This window comes from Lissotriton helveticus, chromosome 12 (assembly GCF_964261635.1).
Source record: "Lissotriton helveticus chromosome 12, aLisHel1.1, whole genome shotgun sequence".
Taxonomy (NCBI): domain Eukaryota; kingdom Metazoa; phylum Chordata; class Amphibia; order Caudata; family Salamandridae; genus Lissotriton; species Lissotriton helveticus.
This window is the reverse complement of record NC_136073.1, coordinates 121,318,351-121,337,243: the sequence shown is the minus strand read 5'-3', so window position 1 is coordinate 121,337,243 and position 18,893 is coordinate 121,318,351. Positions and strand designations below refer to the sequence as shown.

Sequence of the window (18,893 nt, the reverse complement as noted above, 5' to 3'; positions counted from 1 at the left end):
GACTTCAGACACATGTTTTGGGATTGCCCCACTCTCCGCCAGTACTGGGACATGATCCATCGAACACTGGAAGAGGTCACGGGAATTACCACCATGAACACATGGGAGGCATGTGCACTCGGAATTTTCCGCAAACGGAAAACTGAGAAAACGCAATGCCGATTCCTATCACTAGCAATCATCCTGGCGAAACGTAGTATTGTCATGCACTGGAGGGCCCCGGCGGGGCCGCCAGAGGCAGCATGGATCGGAGCGGTACATAAATGGGGCAAGGCGGAGGAAGAGATACTCGGAGAGGAGGAGGTACGGGGACATCGCAAACACCCCATATCCCTGGAGTGGGCGCAATTACACACCTTCACACAGGCGACACGCCCTCAGGAGTCACCTACAACCTCACAATCCCCGGTACACCCGACGACATCAGCCCCCACGCATACATAAACATGCCACAGATTCTACATACATGTCGTGAGCGACCACACTCGACGACTCTCTGACACCCGGACACGGAGCATCGACGCTCGCTATAGGCTTATACCCAACGACCTAAGAATTCGTACTCTATGCTTGGACACGGTGACCTAGAGAACCCCCCCCCTCCCGTCTTTCCCCCCTTCCCATTCCTCTCCCGAGTTAATTGGTTCACCCCATAGTTCCTGGGTAAGGAGACAAGATCGATTTCGATAGAGTGCAACTCGTATGTATTACTCACGGATTGACTTAAAGCATAGAGACACCACGATGTCACATATTATTGCGAATCACACCCACATAGCTGATGCCCATAACGCCATCCCCACGGTGCCTGACGCAACATGAGTTCATCCCCCCCACAGGTGCAGTTAACAGACTAAAATGTTTGAGACGATCCCGTCCATGGGGTGTGCAGTTGCTTTGATGGGATGCCACGTGATACATGCTACCAAAGCACACAGAAAGGGTCGATAGACAGACAATGGCCCTGAACTGTGAAATGTCTAACAGAATCCAAGTCTCCGATTGTATCTCAATGTCTTTAATTTTTGTAATGCTCGTTTACCTCGATTGATCATTGAAGTATTGTTTGTGTCAATGCAACCAAAAACCCAATAAACAAATTCAAACAAAAAAAACTGTACAATATTGGCCTCTATTGACATCAAGGGGCTGTGGTGTCATATTGCAGTGTAGACCCATGTTTGTCTTTGTATTTTTATTTTGTTATCACATTAATTTTTAATTGATCTTAGAATTTGTTAGAAAACTTTGGAGCATTTGAGTGTGGTCTGTTCAGTATTCATTGTTTGTCAGTGTTTTGAGAAGCAGTTGTGTTTTTGTTGACTATAATGCACTAATATTTAAAATGTACTTAAAAGGTGTTTAATGCAACAGTGCACTTACTATCAGAAGTCCAATTTTCCATGGGGATTGATTATTATCAGGGTGTCCAGTTCCTTTTTTCCCCCTTTCCTCATTCTTTATACTTTCTAGTCATATTTATTAAGCCAGGGGTTACTACTAAACCTTGTGAGTTATGATTCATATGTATTCTCGATGTACTGCTATAATGCTATTTTTTAATGCCAAATGCTCAATGACTGTTCCCTTTTGACAAGGATACATTCATTAAAAGCAGCATTTTTTAAATTAAATAATGTATTCAATCTCAACCATTGGTTGCGTTTTATTCTCTGAAAGATAAATTCGCATAATGCATGCATAGTTATACGTTTCTGTTTATATATATATATATATATATATATATATATATATATATATATATATATATGCATCCTGGTTTATCTCTGGAGTTAATCAAAACACAGAAATCCCTGTAAATGGATTAGTGAGGGATTAATGTATCTATTCTTTCTTATTGTCAGAGTATCAGCATTCCACTTATCTGCATTTCCCAGAGTCTGTGTATGTTTGGGTTCTGTGAATTAAAGTGTGTGCCAGCTCACACTAAAAGCGTGAGTCCTTATTTCCCAGTCAGCATTGTCTTTACACACCCACTTACTCGCACATATGCATACACTTACACTTTCAAACACCCACACATTCTCTCTGATTGTAGTAGAATGTGTTAACGATGGCCTTGTTGTCCTTGTGCTAGAGTGTTAGTATAGTTTATTTCCACTGTTGTGGGCAGAACAATGACCCATAAAAAAGCATGTTAAAAAACAAAATCACCCCTTCTTTGTTTTACAGGCAAGTTCCGATTACCCTCTTTCTATGACCAGTCCACCGTGGAGAAAGTTCAAAGCGAATTTCTGCGAGTTCATTGTCACTCTGGTACGGCAGTGCCAGTACAACATCTTGTATGACGAGTTCCTTATGGACACGCTCATCTCCCTGCTGACTGGCCTTTCAGACTCTCAAGTGCGCGCCTTTCGCCACACGAGCACCGTGGCAGGTAGAGAAAATACGTCTCCACTCGGTCATCTCCCAGATTCAGTTGAGTGGGGAAACTTGCACAGCCGGTGTGGCTCCTGTTTGTGGGGGAAGCATGCATGATTGCTGCCTGCGCTGTCCTGTTACTTTCTGAGAAAGCTTGCACTTCGTGTGCCGCACAACTTCTGTACATGCTGTTTGTCATGTTTGGTCGGTTAAGTTTCTTTGCTATCACCTTTAACTTTGCTGAAGTGACCATTGGATGTTTTCAAGTTTAGGACATGCTATGGAATGTGCTGATACAGTGACGGATTCTTTCCTGTGGTAGCATAAATCGTTATATATGCCTTGTTTCTTTCTCATTTCCTTGCCAATGTTTCTTTTTACGTCACATCTTTGCTGCCTGCTTCTCAATCTTGTCCTGCTTTTTCTTTTCCTGGTTACTTTTCTTTCCTTGTTTAATCTGTCATGTTTCTTGCTTCACCACCCTGTTTTCTCACTCTTCTTGTTTCATAACGCTCTGTATTGCCTAATTTCATGGCTTCTTACCCATTCACATCTTTCTACCGCATCTTTATCCTCACTCACCCCCATTTGATGTCGCTGTGGCTTCTTGCCTTCACACTGTTTTGACTTTTGCCATGTCTTTCCAGTTAACTGTATGCATTTTTCTCCCTTATGAGTTTATATGCTTCGCTCGCAGCCAGAGTTCCTGCTTCTTGCTACTCGTTGCTGACTGCATCTTTCTCTTTTGTATCTTTTAAAAAAATGTATTCTTACATTCTCACTGCATTCTTTCCTTTTTCCCATAATGTTCTTTCCACCAATTACTTCACTGTTTCTTGCATACACTGCTCAAGCCTTGAAGTTGATGACTGCCCTAGTGGATGTGGCTCTTAATCTGACTGTGCACAAAGACAATAATCAACGACAGTATGATGCAGAGAGGAACAAAGCTATCGACAAGAGGGCCACTGAAAGGCTGGAGGCGCTGCTTCTCAAACGGAAAGAGGTTTGCAAAAAGTTGTACGTGGGAGGGTGTTAGTCACAAATAGGGTTGGTACGTGAAAGAAATGTGTGGGGATGGAAAAGTGGCATGTCATTGAAGGAAGTACATGCAAAGAGTATGGTCCTTTAACTGTTATTTTCAGTTTCTTTCTCCATCTCGTTTAAGCAAACAGTTTCTGTGTTGCACTATTGTAGACACTCTAGTCATTTGAACTATATGAATGATAAATATGCATTTCTGAGATAATTAATAAAAATATATATTTCTCTATTTTAGCTCCAGGAGAATCTGGAAGATATCGAGAACATGATGAATGCTATATTCAAGGGAGTCTTTGTGCATCGCTACAGGTGAGCATCTTCCAGTTTGAGGGAACAGCCGGGTTTTTGGAGGGTCTTTGTTACCTGATCTTGGCATATTTCTCGCAGGATAATGCTGGGATTCTTGCAAGCAAATATTTTATTTTATGTGCTAGTACAGCTCTTGAATCTTTGACAGGCGGCACATGCTTTGTCCCCACGACCTTTAATACTCCTCAAAATATTTAGGAGCAGTAACGCCATGTATCACGATCTTGGCCATTTACACAATTATTGATTGTAAATGTATATTTCTACATTTTACCAACTTACTACATTTCAGCATTCCTTCTCAGTCACTGGAATCTTCATCATTGACCGCTTAAATAATTTTTCTGTGTCTAGCTTGATCTTGTATCTCTTGAAGCACAATCTAGAAATTTGCTCTCAACTTTTTTTTTTAACCATTTAAAACTTACACGCTCATGTTTTTTTTGTAATTCTCATATTTGATAACTCGCCACGGAATAGGGACCAACCCCTTTGAAAAATCACTCCCTTCAACTCCAATGCCCTGATCCAAGAAGAAACCTCAGTTCATTTACCTTTTTTAGACCCTTATTATTAGAGAACCCGTTCATTTTTTTGTACCAGTTCTGGTACATTATTTTCATTGAATTTTTCTTCAGTAGCTCACTTTTGAAGATTTATTCAAACAGTTTTCCAATCACGCCTGCATTGACGAGAATTCTTTTTATAAGTATTTTTTATAAAATGTTCATAGTAAAGCAATTCAGAATGCAATATTTACATGTGTATTTCAAAATGTCATAAAACGTATTTTAGAACATCCTTTTACTATATCGATACACTTCTATTCAGAATTAAACTCCGTTTTCCATTTTTTCCTGCTGAATACTGTAAAAGTAGAACAGCAAAGTGGGAGTGGGCAGTAGTATTATGTTCAAACATTTCTAGGCCCAATAATTTAGGTTCTGAAGTTGGTGCCTCAACCTTTCCCTTCACTGTAGTAAAAATGTTTGCAAAATGTCCTTCTTAAAGGTTCAGACACAACATTGTACAAATATAATCAGTGAAGGGTGTCAGCAATAGTTTCTCAATTGGATTTGGAAGATAAACCAGTTTTCATTAATGGGGAGTAGTGGCCTTAAATTGAAAATAAAATGGACTATATGGACATAGGCGGAGTGTTTATCTAATTTTGGATATATTTGTATATGCTGTTTCCGACTGGCAGAATAAGTCTCACTACATCCCTATAATTTGATTGAATTCCTGCTGTGGTTTCTCCTTGATGTTGTACCAGACGTTTGATGGCTTATTTTTTTTTACCATGTTCCTCTTTCTTTCATGTAATTCTGCAGAGACTGTATTGTGCTTTATAGTTGAATCATGAATTTGGCTCATATTTGACTTTTTCAAGTTGTCTTAGCAAGTAGTCAAAAAGATTTGTGTTATATTAGGATGGAAAGGATCTAATTACATTTAGTGGCCTTTCATTTGGGCATTGTGTAATTGCTCCTATTCCTAGTAATAATGTTTCACTTTCATTGTTTGGCTTGTGGATACAGTGTTTTCTTTTGAAGTTAAGTAGTCATTCATGTTTTAGCTGCAGGCATCACATGTTCCATATTTTTACTTTTTATTTACTTTTTCAAAACAATCAATACAGCACATTGGGAAAGGCAGAGAAATGAATACATCACAGTTTATCTCTGGTGATCCAGTGTCATAAAACAAAACATTAATACAATTGTTCCATTTCTCTCCGGACTCCTGTAAAGGGAATTGTCCATCTCCCTAAGCAATATTTTGTCAGCATCGACACCACATTCATATGGGAACCATGTCCCCCACCCAGCCGATCACTCACTTTCAGAGCCACGGTCACTCAATTGTTAAGTATGACTTGTGCAGAAAATTGTAATGAGCCAATTTAAAATGTGCATTGCAGGAGATCATTAACCCTGTCCCTGTCGGTGAGAGGTGTATCGAGGTCCACATCTAGGCCAAGCATGCCTTTGGAGTGGGCCTCACTAAGTCTTCATGAATGGCTTTATGCAAGTGTGCAATCAAATGCTGACCCCCTCCATATGTCAACATAATGTCCAAGGTTTGAATAGATTTGGGGGATGCAGGGTAAGTGGGCGATGTTAAAGCAATGTCAGCTAATCCAGCATACTGCAATAAGTGATCAGGGCCAATCAAAAATTTATCACAAGCTTCATCATATGAAATGAACTGCTCATCCGGGTATAGAACTCAGTTGTTCACCACATTGCTCTCGGCACACCTGGAAAAACATATTATCCAGTAATAGTCTGACTGGCTTTAAAACTCAAAATGGAAATTTGCTATGGAATGTCACATGTTCATATTAAGTTGTAAAATTATGCATGTGGGATCAGAGATGCCTCTACATTATTAAGCAGGTTTGCAGACATAGTTTGTTGGCGATTGAGATAAAATAGTCCATTCTTGTGCTTATTGTGTGGTCACATGGGAGGAAAGTATATTCATATTCATTTATGTCATGAGTGTGGGTCAGTTAAGGCAGGCTGAAAATAACTGTCCTGTCCCACCAAAGGAATATGTTTCACAGAAGTATCTAGAATGGGTTTTATAGTTGTGGTCTAACCTCTTACAAGGACAATATTTGAATTGTTAAATCCAATCAGCAGTCTAAAGCGGTCGGGTTATCAGATTTTCAGCCATTGGAAGCGTAGTTTGACCTTCCTGCGAGGGTGGACACATGGAACTTGAACTGGGCAAAGATAGATCTCCCATTGGGGTCTTATTTGGCTTTCAACAATCTGAAATGAGACGTTTTATGAGAGACCGTGTCGAAACCAATTTTTATGGGGCTGTGGCCTCTTGGTTTGATTATTTGAGAGGGACTGACTAGGAGAATATATTGATATATTCCGTCCCTTTTTTTGTTGTGCCTCTGCCTTGTAGTTCCTATATTACCCATACAGGATCTGCGCGTTCCGGCTAACATAAACTGTGTGTTTGGTGGCTGACTAACTCTGAGCACCCGCACCGAGAATGTTAGCCTTTCTGCTTTAGCTAGCTCACAGTGCCACTAGAATCTCCTCTTCTCTAGTATTAGGGGTGTCTTTCATAGATTCACATGCTTGAATATTCCCCGTCGTCGAAGTGGGAGTCCCACGGTACATAAAAATAGCAATATTGCTAATATAACATAAATGATAATATCATAGAATAATAATAATAGAGATAATACACTGTAAAACCTCTAAATGGTAACTTCCATAGGAAGACATTACAAGAGAAAAAACTCATTTGTAACATATCAGTGTCATTATGTTGGTCCAAACTGCAGCCAATCAGGCTCAAGCACCCTCTAGAACCTTCTCCTCAGAAGCTCAAGCCCTCAGATTTTCTACCGCACGTCGTGTGAAGGGAGTCTCCCTGAGCTCTGCTCAGTTTTTTCTTCAAACTTTGTCTTTTCAACTTATTTCTTCCAGAATGTCAAGTAAGAAGTCTTTGTTTAGAGCTTGCTCTTCATGTGGGAAACTACGGTTGTTTGAGAAGGACCCCCACCAAAAGTGTATTTACTGCCTGTACCCTGACCACAAGGTGGATGAATGTAAATTCTGTAGAGCTCTTCCTTCTAAGACTCTCAGAGACAGGGAAGGTCGTCTTCTTATATGGTTGAAGCGCCTCCAAGATAAAGATGTTCTGTCAGACGCAGTAAGTCTTCAGTCAGGCTGTTCCACTGTCCCTTCCAAGCGTGGGAGTGTTCAGAACTTACCTTCTCCTTTTCTACAGAAGAAGAAAAAGCTGGCTTTACCTGTGGCACAATCTTCAGGTCCTATGACTTCTGTGTCAACGCCCACGAGACCTGGCTCTCAGGCGTCTTGTCCAGGCTCTATCAGTATTCTGACAGTCCTGACTCCCAGGTCGTCGACGGGCTCGTCGACGACCGTTCCGTCCACAAGATTGGCTTTGCTGTCTTCGTCGACGACCTCTGTGACGACGACGTCTGCTTCCTCGTCGTCGACGATGGTGATGTCGACGTCCTCAACGTCGACGAGAGCTCCTACGATCCCGTCGACGATCCCTATTGTCTCGTCGGCGACGAAGTTGCCGTCGACGAAGAAATCCTCTTCGACGTCGAAGGATTCATCGTCGACGAAGGTCCCGTCGACGTCAGCCTCTCCGTCGACCACCTCGTCGACGTCGGCTTCGTCGACGAAGAAAGCAACGGTTCCGACGACGAGATCCCCGTCGACGTCGAGTGCTCCGTCGACCAGCTCCTCAACGACGGCGTCGTCGTCGAAGAAGGCGACGCCGGTTCCATCGACGAAGGTACCGTCGACGAAGGTACCGTCGACGACGATGCCGTCGACTAAAGTATCGTCGACGAAGATACCGTCGACGAAGACACCGTCGACGAGGCTGACGTCTCCGCAGATCCCAGCAAAGAAGTCTCCGTCGACGCACGTTTCGTTGACGACGATACCGTCGACGACGAATCCCTCAGTGGGCCCTACCTCGTCGACGATGGCAATTTCCTCAGCGGCATGTTCAGAATCCTTCTCAGGATTGGGTTCTTTTGCCACCATGCCTCTGGTACCACTGCCTTCCTTGACCTCTGGCAGGGATTCTTCTCTGCAGTTGCCACCTCCTGATCTCCAATTACCCTCACCTTTGATGGCTACTGATCACGAGACTGGATCTATGGGGGACGATGATAACGATGAAGCTCACAGTCCATCGGAGTTAATCATAAAATGTCAAGACTCCAGTTCTGACCAAGAGGAGGTGGAGGAAGTGGTCCAACCGGATGACCAATTTGTCCAGTTTCCTATGGCATCTTTCCCAGTTTCTTTGTTTTCAAACCTCCAGCATATGCTGGATGACTACAATCGAAGGTTTCCGCCTACCCCTCAAGGTACTCCAAGCCACGCTCCTGCGGAGGACTCCGGCCTTGCCACCCATACGCAGTCTTTGGAGCAGCCTGTTTTGCCAGAGCTTCCCCGCCCTAACCCCCCTCTTATTCCGCAACCTGGTGCGCACGGGGTGGATGAGTCGGACAGTGAAGAGGGGGAATTACACCAGGATACTGACGATGAGCAGGATCCAGATATGGCGGAATACGACGACTATAGGATACAGACACCTTCTCCGCAACAGCCAGAGGCAGGTGATTCGCCTTCCATTGATACAGCAAGCTTCCATGTGCTGATGAATAAAGCGGCGGACCCCTTTAAATTGCCGAGAGAACAGCGGCAAGAAGATTGCTTTCTCTACGATTTCAAGAACAAACCGTACAAACAAATTCACACCATACCAATCATAGAATTTGTATGGAAAGAAGGGATGAGGATTATGCACTCTCCTAACTCCTTGCCGGCACAAGTCCCTCGCCTAAAGTCCCTCGCCTGGAAAAGAAGTACAAGGCTCCGGCTGGTTCACCTGCTTGTTTGCTGTCACATCCCAAACCAGACTCGGTGGTCACACAGGCGGCACAGCGACGATCCCGTAATCCGGCAACTCCTCTCACTACTCCACCTGATAGAGAGGGTCGACGTTTGGACGCCATTGGGAAGACATTTTCCACCATGTCCTCTACTTCTGTACGCGCTGCAAATGCATTGGCCATTCTAGGTCGTTTCGACAGGCAAATGTGGTCTGATATTTCCGCATTTGTTTCACTAATACCGGAAGCGTCCAGAGCGGAAGCCCAACAAGTTCTCCAGGATGGCATGAGGGCGTCAGAGGAAATGATTGACTGTGCGATTGATGTGGCGAGTACGGGATTTCGCATCCTCGCCAGTGCTGCAGCCCTCCGCCGCCAGGGCTGGCTTAAATCCACTTCCTTCCGGCAAGAGGTCCAGTCGAAGATACTCGACATGCCCTATGACGGTGAAACTCTTTTTGGCGCTCACATTGACGAGGCGCTTGAGTCAATTAAAAAGGACACCGATACAGCAAAGTCGCTAGTCTCCTTACAATTTAAGAAGCAGCCCTTTCGTGGCGCCCGTGGAAGAGGTTCGTCTTCCACAACTTTTCGAGGAGGACACACTCAGTACCGCCAATTCAACCAAGGCAATCAACGTTACTCCTCCCAACAGTCTACTCGCCAAAATCAGTCAAGACCCTATAAAGGAAAACCTACTTATAGGGGTGCCAACAACAAACGCCAGTGACTCTCATGTCACACAAGGAGTTGGAGGGAGAATCTCGCAGTTTTATTCCCAATGGTCTCTGATAACATCGGACCAATGGGTATTGGACATTGTTCGCAAGGGTCATGCCTTGGAGTTCACAGAGATTCCTCCTCATTCTCCGCCATCAGGCCCGCCACCTCCCCATTTTCTAGAATTGCAACATCAAGTTCGTCTTCTCATACTAAAAGGTGCAGTCGAAGTGGTTCCTATATCACAACAAGGGACAGGTTTCTACTCACGTTTTTTCCTCATTGCCAAGAAGACGGGAGAGTGGCGGCCTATACTGGATTTGAGGGCGCTCAATTTCTTTCTGAAACAGCAGTCTTTCCGCATGCTCACATTGTCAGAAGTCTTGCGGCTTCTCTGCAGCGGAGATTTCCTGTCCACGATAGATCTGCAAGACGCCTATTTTCATGTGCCGATTCTTCAACAGCATCGCCAATTTCTAAGGTTCAAGGTAGGCACTATCCATTACCAATTCAAGGTGCTGCCTTTTGGCCTGCGCTCGGCGCCTCGTGTTTTCACGAAGGTCCTGGCCCCAGTCATGGCTTATATACGTCTGCAAGGAGTGCAGATTTTTCCTTATCTGGACGATTGCCTCCTGAAATCTCCGTCTCCTCTACAGCTGGCTCACGACACAAGTCTCTGCCTACAGACTTTCGAGTCACTGGGGTTGACCATCAACGTGGACAAGTCTCATTTAACACCATCACAAAGGAGAAACTTCCTGGGTGCCATTCTCGACACGGAATTATCAAAAGCCTTCGTTTCCCAAGAACGACAGGTGAAGATAGTACGTCTGGTCACCCTCATCCGTTCAAAACAGTCAGTTTCTGTCCGCATGTTGAAGTCCTTTCTGGGGATGGCGTCGTCCTGCATCGCTCTACTCCCGAACTGCAGGCTCCGCACTCGCCCTATTCAGGAGGAACTAGACCTGCAATGGCGCCAAGTGTCAGGATCCTTCAACGATCTAGTGAGAGTCTCGTCTCGCATGAAAGACAGTCTCCTTTGGTGGAGAGAACCATCCAACCTAAACGAAGGAGTTTCCTTTCTGGCCCTTCCTCCGGATCTAACACTGACCACGGATGCATCCATGGAGGGTTGGGGAGCTCATCTCCTAGACCTTTCAATCAAAGGAAAGTGGACACCGTCACAACGAACATGGCATATCAACAGATTGGAGCAGCTGGCGATCTTCCTTGCTCTCAGATCTTTTCTGCCTGTAGTGCAAGGAGAGTCCGTGCTGGTTCAAACGGACAACACAACCAGCATGCACTACATGAACAAACAGGGCGGCACAAGATCTCAGCCCTTGTCTCGGCTAGCTCAGAAGATCTGGAACTGGGCTCTTCGTCATCGAATCTCCCTGACGGCGGTCCATATGCCGGGGGTTTCAAACATCCTAGCGGATTCGTTGAGCAGGTCCACATCATCGACCCACGAGTGGGAGCTTCATCAACAAACTCTGGACATGGTGTTCCGCCGTTGGGGTCGTCCCCTGATGGACCTTTTTGCCACTCCACTGAATCGGAAGTGTCCCGCCTTTGCGAGCTGGCATCCTCATCCGGGGTCCAGCGGCAACGCCCTTCTCATGGACTGGAGCGGCCTGTTCGCCTATGCTTTTCCTCCCATACCATTGGTGCCGAGGACATTGTGGAAGATGCGCAGGCAACCCTGCCACTTGATACTGATTGCACCTCGTTGGCCCAGACAGGCTTGGTTCTCAGAACTTCTTCTGTTGTCCCAATGCACGCCCATTCGTCTACATCCACGTCCAGATCTTCTGTCCATGGACGAGGGCCAAGTCTGCCATCCAGACCCGACCACTCTTCAGTTATGGGCATGGAACCTGAATACCTCGAATTCGCGAATTTAGAGATGCCCCAGGAATGCAGAGAGATTCTGGCTTCTGCTAGAGCTTCCTCAACTGTTCAAACGTACAAACTAAAGTGGAAACGGTTTTGCCATTGGTGCGCAGAAGCAAATGTCCATCCACTCACTTCTGCCCCGGAACAGCTGTTGCCTTTCTTTCTAAGCCTTGCTCAGTCTGGCCTCTCTCATGCCACCTTGAGGGTCTTTCTGGCAGCTATTTCACGTTTCAGACATGATGGCTCAACCTCTCTCTGCTCATCCAGAATTATCCGACAATTCTTTAAAGGCCTCTTCAGGAAGTTTCCTCCTATCAGACGCCCGCCTCCGGCATGGCAGCTCAACGTGGTATTGTCACAGCTCATGAAGCCTCCTTTTGAGCCAATCCACAGAGCAGACAGCAAGTTTCTTACCTGGAAGGTCGTTTTGCTTTTGGCCCTAACATCTTCTCGCCGTGTGAGCGATCTTCATGCTTTCACAATCAAGCCTCCTTATTTGCAATTCAAAGCAGATGGAGTATCTCTTCGTACCAATCCCTCTTTTTTGCCAAAAGTGCCTACAGATTTCCATCTGAACGAACCTGTCTTCTTGAAGACTTTCTTCCCGAATCCACAGTCACCGGCAGAACAACGCCTTCATTCCTTAGACATCAGCCGTTGTCTAAAGTTTTACATTTCAAGAACTGCCCCTTTCCGCAAATCAGATCAACTTTTTGTAGCATATGGAAGAATGCGAAGGGGACATTCAGTGACAAAACAAACACTTGCAAGATGGCTCTCAGCAGCCATATCCTACTGTCACCAACAAGCTGGCAAGCCTTTACAGTGTCCTGTGAAGGCACATTCGACGAGAGCGATGGCGTCTTCCACCGCCTTGTTTGCCGGAGTGCCTCTACACCAGATTTGCCGGGCGGCAACGTGGTCGAATAGGCACACCTTTACCAGACATTACTGTTTGGATTCTATCAACGAGGCGGATACCGCAGTGGGGCAAGCAGTGCTTCGCCATCTCTTTAAATAAGGTGAGCCTCTGTTCCCTCCTCCTTTTTCTTCTGTGATTGCTATATGCTTTTAAGCTATGTGTTTACTTCTTGTGAAGATGCTTGCAATCCCAGTGCTAAGGAGTTACTGCTATCTATTCTATTCAAGCATGTGAATCTATGAAAGACACCCCTAATACTGGAGAAGAACTATTGTTACTTACCTGTAAACAGGTGGTTCTCCAGTATTGGTGTCTTTCATAGATTCACATGCGACCCACCCTTCCTCCCCTCAGAGGCTCTCTTCTCCTCATACGCTATTATTACTAGTGCTACGAAAATCTGAGGGCTTGAGCTTCTGAGGAGAAGGTTCTAGAGGGTGCTTGAGCCTGATTGGCTGCAGTTTGGACCAACATAATGACACTGATATGTTACAAATGAGTTTTTTCTCTTGTAATGTCTTCCTATGGAAGTTACCATTTAGAGGTTTTACAGTGTATTATCTCTATTATTATTATTCTGATATTATCATTTATGTTATATTAGCAATATTGCTATTTTTATGTACCGTGGGACTCCCACTTCGACGACGGGGAATATTCAAGCATGTGAATCTATGAAAGACACCAATACTGGAGAACCACCTGTTTACAGGTAAGTAACAATAGTTCTTATCAGGGAGCCAATAGTGTCTGGCGACCTTAGAACATATCAACCCTGATTCCTCAGGATCGTGGAAGCAATGTACTACTTTTTGCACAGTCACTAGTGCTCACTTATTTGGTCTCAGAGAGTTACACAGAAGAAACAGTTGGGCGTGTTACAATAAGAATTTATTGCACAGTTCTTCTAGTGTAAACTAGATGGGCTGCAACAACCGTTAGACAGTAGCAGATATATATGATTAGCAGTACAGTGAATATAAAAAGGATAGTATAGTTCTACCATCTTGCAGTAATCATGAATACATACATGAACATAAATGCATGATAAAAGTGCCCGTACTCCTACAATGTCTTTTTAGATGTACCTAAGTGTACCTAGCATGTGAGTAGGTGTGAAGCCAAGAATCTCTCTAGGATTTAGTCAAACCCCATTACCTTAATGGAGAGAGTGGGACCCCGTCCTGGTCTTGAGTTGGACATCCCGCAAAGGATGTGTTAGACCGCTGTCAGCTGGAGCATCTGCATGCAGGGGCCTCAGCGTCATTGGTCAGTGTGTCAGCCTGGAAGTCTCGGTTCCCTCTAACTAACACTAGCAGGATGTGCTGAATTTATACAGAACGTATCTAGTGTTCCTTTGTCCCTTGTTTCTTGTATTAGCCATTGTTGGATTTGAGGATGACGTATGGGAGGAACCTTGTACGTAGATATTATGCAGGTGGAGTAGCTAAAGCCTGGTTTCCAAGAACCCTTATGAGTATTCATTTATACTGTATGAGTCTATTGATGAAGTTAAAAGACACTTTTGTTCAGGGAGAAACCCTCCTTCTGCGCCCAGGACTAGAACTAGGTAAAGGTTCAATCCTAAAATCTTGTTTACTCTGTAGTGTAACAGAGGTAATGTAGGTGAAGATGTATATTACCCGGGCCTATATCAGGATACCTATATGAAACATAACACTTACTCCTCTTCCGAATAGTCCACAATAAAAAAAATGCTAGTGAACTACTCTCTTTACTAGGTAGCAGCGCATAAAATTATCAGTGAGCCTCGTAAAAACATTGTTTTTAAAATCATTTTAAAAACAGTCTAAGAGGGGGAAAAAAGTTTTGAAAATTAGTTTTCGGAATTGTTACTTAAGCCAAAGTCTTAAATGAGTTTGTTTATATAAGTCAAACTACTACAAGCATCAGAAGGCCATGCTTTTTCAGTGAAAAGTGTCAATTTTAGGAAATGTTCCAAACTTAGTTGAGTTTTGAAGCCAAAAGGAAAATCTGAATTCTTTCCCAGCGCACGATGAGCCAATTATAGATTGTGTCCTGGCTGGGAGACGCAACATAGTTGTTGCCCGCCGCTGCAGAGGTCGGTCCCTGTAACGCCTCACAGATTACGTCAATGGAGCACAGATGATACTCAGAACTGCCAATAACTGATGCAGAGGCAGCTGGTGCTGTAGTTGATACCTGAGTGCTAGTGGAAGAGCTGATGCTCAACCCAGTTGTAAAAGGCACCTGTGGGTGTTCGAGGAATGCCTCCATCAATATAAAAATACGCTGGGGACATTGCCGCGTTCATGTCCGTAGGGGTGTCCGATGCAAGTGTCAGACAGACGTCCAACACACACTCAAAGCAGGCATCGAAGAACAGGTAGGATGTAGCCCATCCAGACTGGTCTAAAGGATAGGAATGAAGAGGCGCTGTGTGGTAACTCGCAAAATTCCTTAATGTATTCCTTACCCATTTTTTCATATTTGCCTGCCTGCTTTAGCTCAAGGCAATATTGAAACTGAAAAGCAGTGACCGGTAGAGTATGTGGCCATGGATTAGCCATTCCGTTGATGGTGCTTCCGTTACCGTAAAAGGTAGTCTATCCAGTTTTTCAATAAGCAGCATTGTATATTTTGCTCCCCTTTGTTCCATTTCCATCTGTTTATCTGTTAGATGGTTTTCAGAAAACAGAGACATACTGTTGATAAAATGCCAAGGCACAAAGTCTGCACGCAAACATTGCAGCGTCCAACATAATAGAACGTAACTGAGATTGGCTGTGTTTTAATATGGCAAGTCTGCACGCAAACATTGCAGCGTCCAACATAATAGAACGTAACTGAGATTGGCTGTGTTTTAATATGGCTAAATCCTGTTCTAGTATGTCTATCACAGAAGATACAATGTTGCCTAGGAAATATATCCTGGAAGTCAATGTAGTTAACTCCTTGTCTGCCGTTGCTAGAGATTTCTCTAAGTTAATACGGTCTATTTCCCGTATTCTCTCTGCTGCCTCTTGTTGGGATATTTTCCAAATTTCATTGTTGGCAGCATAAATGCCAGCATATATGAAACGTTTCGGACGTGATTTCCTGGGACCTAGTAAAAAATCCCTAAGATCCATGTCTTGCGTGAGTAAGGATAAGTGCTGTTTCACTGTTTCCTGAGGCGGAAAGCCGGGAGCTAGGCCAGCAATTTTTAAAATTTGAGAGTCACTTTAAATTGTATTTTAGTACTATTGTTTGTCACTCGCCTACCTCCATCCACGCTTAGGAAGCACCCGCGGAGCCGATATTAGCGCTGACTCGGACTTCCAAAGCACAGAAAGGCTTCCCCCGCCGTCTCCGGCGCGAAGCTCGGACACGCCCCCTGACGAGGCCACACCCACAAAAATCGCGCTATAAAGGCGCCGCTGATTACAAGCGACCCCACAACCATTTTGTGTCTCCTGAGGCGGAAAGCCGGGAGCTAGGCCAGCAATTTTTAAAATTTGAGTCACTTTAAATTGTATTTTAGTACTATTGTTTGTCACTCGCCTACCTCCATCCACGCTTAGGAAGCACCCGCGGAGCCGATATTAGCGCTGACTCGGACTTCCAAAGCACAGAAAGGCTTCCCCCGCCGTCTCCGGCGCGAAGCTCGGACACGCCCCCTGACGAGGCCACGCCCACAAAAATCGCGCTATAAAGGCGCCGCTGATTACAAGCGACCCCACAACCATTTCGTGTCTCCTGAGGCGGAAAGCCGGGAGCTAGGCCAGCAATTTTTAAAATTTGAGTCACTTTAAATTGTATTTTAGTACTATTGTTTGTCACTCGCCTACCTCCATCCACGCTTAGGAAGCACCCGCGGAGCCGATATTAGCGCTGACTCGGACTTCCAAAGCACAGAAAGGCTTCCCCCGCCGTCTCCGGCGCGAAGCTCGGACACGCCCCCTGAAGAGGCCACGCCCACCCTTTTTCCCGTCTTCCTGTCCATAAAAAAATGTGTCATTTCCGGACGCGCAGCGGACGGGCGCAGCGGGCGCGCCTAAGGCAAGCCCGTCTGTGCCCGTCCGTGCCTCGGCCGGGCCCAGGGCCTATGATGTTGCCCTATCTAAGGTATGTACAAACCAAACACCTACCTATACCAGAGACCAGATACTCGCCCTAAATCCTAATAAAAATCACTGTCACAACATGATCAATGTTGAAAAGTGGTCAGGACCTGCATACTGTCATATCTGTAGAACACTCCTCACCCCGGAAATACAGTCAACCACTATGGAAAACGCGACCTCTCTCCGAGGAGCCTTGATCAATGCTAGGTCAATATGTAAGAATGGCCAGCACATTCATGACCTCATCACAGAGAATAATATTGACCTGCTATTTATAACGGAAACTTGGCTTAAACCATGGTGCAACCCGATCATAACTGAAACTGTCCCCCAAGGCTACCTCATTCAGAGGACCGATAGATTGGAACTGAGAGGAGGTGGACTAGCCATTATCCACCGAGACTCTCTGAAATGCTCAACGTTCGAACTCTCGGACGTAAAAGGGGCAGAAAGCATGGGATTCTGTTTTCAGATAAATGAGAACACCTTCGTGGGGGCCTTAATCTATCGCCCCCCAGGACCTCAGAATGGCTTCTTCGAAAGCTTCGAAAATGCACTCAGCACTTTAACCCTGAAATATGCTAATTTTACAGTTTTAGGCGACCTACATTTTCATCTAGATAAACCCAACGACCCCAATGCAATATGGCTTAACGACTTAACTGATATCCTGGGGCTGGAAATACTGACCAAAATGCCCACACACAAAGCAGGCCATATATTAGATTGCATTTGTACCAACATCAAAACCTTAACCGTTGAAACTCCCCTGATCCAAACATGGACCGACCACTGGTTAATCCCTTTCAAACTTACAACTAAAAAGAAAAGACCTAATACTGCCAACCTAAAAATAGATTTCTCGATACAGAAAGACTGGAAAAAACTTGCCAACTCACCCAACCTGCATCACATCGCAGAGGAATCTAAACCGTCCCTTACCGGATGTACTGAAACCGACTATAACAATTTCTGTAAATGGGTCACAGACTTCTGTGGTCTTGCTAACTCAGGAAAAGTACGGAAAAAACAAAATAAAAAGTCAGCACCCTGGTTCTCCCCCGCTCTAAAAAACAAACGTACTGAGGTCAGAACCCTTGAAAAGAAATGGCGCCATAACTATGATGAAACGGAAGTTCTTGCCTATAAAACCGCTAGGAAACAATATCATTCTATGATAAAAAACGCCAAAAAAGATCACTTCCTAGAAGTCATTAATCTGTCCAACAACAAACAGAAAGAAATCTTTAAAATAGTTGATGAGTTCATGAACCCCAGAATTCTCAGGCAAGAGATACCACCTTCACTGACACTCCATAGCAAACTACTTCGAAAACAAAATACTAAATCTCACCAAAGACTTCCCAGACTTTTCAGAACCCCCCCCTTATAATAATTTACAACTAACCAACAGTAAACCTCAGCTAAAAAACTTTGCCCCCATCAGCCTCGACGAAACTCGACAAGCAATTCTCTCCTGTAAATCAGGCTCCCCTTTTGACCCGTGCCCCCCACTGCTGCTCCACACTCTGGTGGACATGGTAAATCCAACTATAAATTCCATCATAAACTCTTCTCTGGCCACTGCCGTCATTCAATCCGAATGGAAGCGTGCTGCTGTAAAACCGCTGCAGAAAAAGCCCCTAGCTGATCCCACCACGCTCTCTAACCTTCGCCCAATCTCGCTGCTTCCACTGCTGTTTAAACTGACTGAAGCAGCAGTAAATAAACAGCTAACTAAACATCTGGAGGAAAACCAACTCCTACACCCTAACCAGGCAGGTTTCAGGGCAAAACACTCCACAGAGTCAGCCCTTCTACATACAGTGGAGACACTTAAGATGGCACTGGATCAGGGAAAAAAGGCCGTCCTGATCCTGCTCGATCTATCGGCGGCCTTTGATACGGTCTCACACCCCGTATTAATTGGCCGCCTGGCAGAATCGGGACTAACAGGAACCGCTTTCAAGTGGCTGAAAAACTTCCTAAGCCATAGGAAACAAGTCACCATATTAGGAAACTACTGCTCAGATGAAAAAACTTTAACAACAGGGGTACCACAGGGCTCAAGCCTGAGCCCGGTTCTTTTTAACCTTTACATGTCCCCTTT

At 44.8% G+C, this 18,893-nt stretch overlaps 1 protein-coding gene across 2 annotated transcripts in view; it reads left to right on the top strand.

Annotated features, from left to right (window-relative positions):
* STAG3 (STAG3 cohesin complex component) overlaps nt 1-18,893 on the top strand; it is a 1,426,160-nt gene that overhangs the window by 485,068 nt on the left and 922,199 nt on the right. For both annotated transcript variants that reach the window (XM_078669437.1, XM_078669436.1), the window contains exons 7-9: nt 2,194-2,398; nt 3,237-3,388; nt 3,662-3,735. In XM_078669437.1, the coding sequence (XP_078525563.1) occupies nt 2,194-2,398; nt 3,237-3,388; nt 3,662-3,735 (431 nt within the window). The remainder of the gene's footprint in view (nt 1-2,193; nt 2,399-3,236; nt 3,389-3,661; nt 3,736-18,893) is intronic.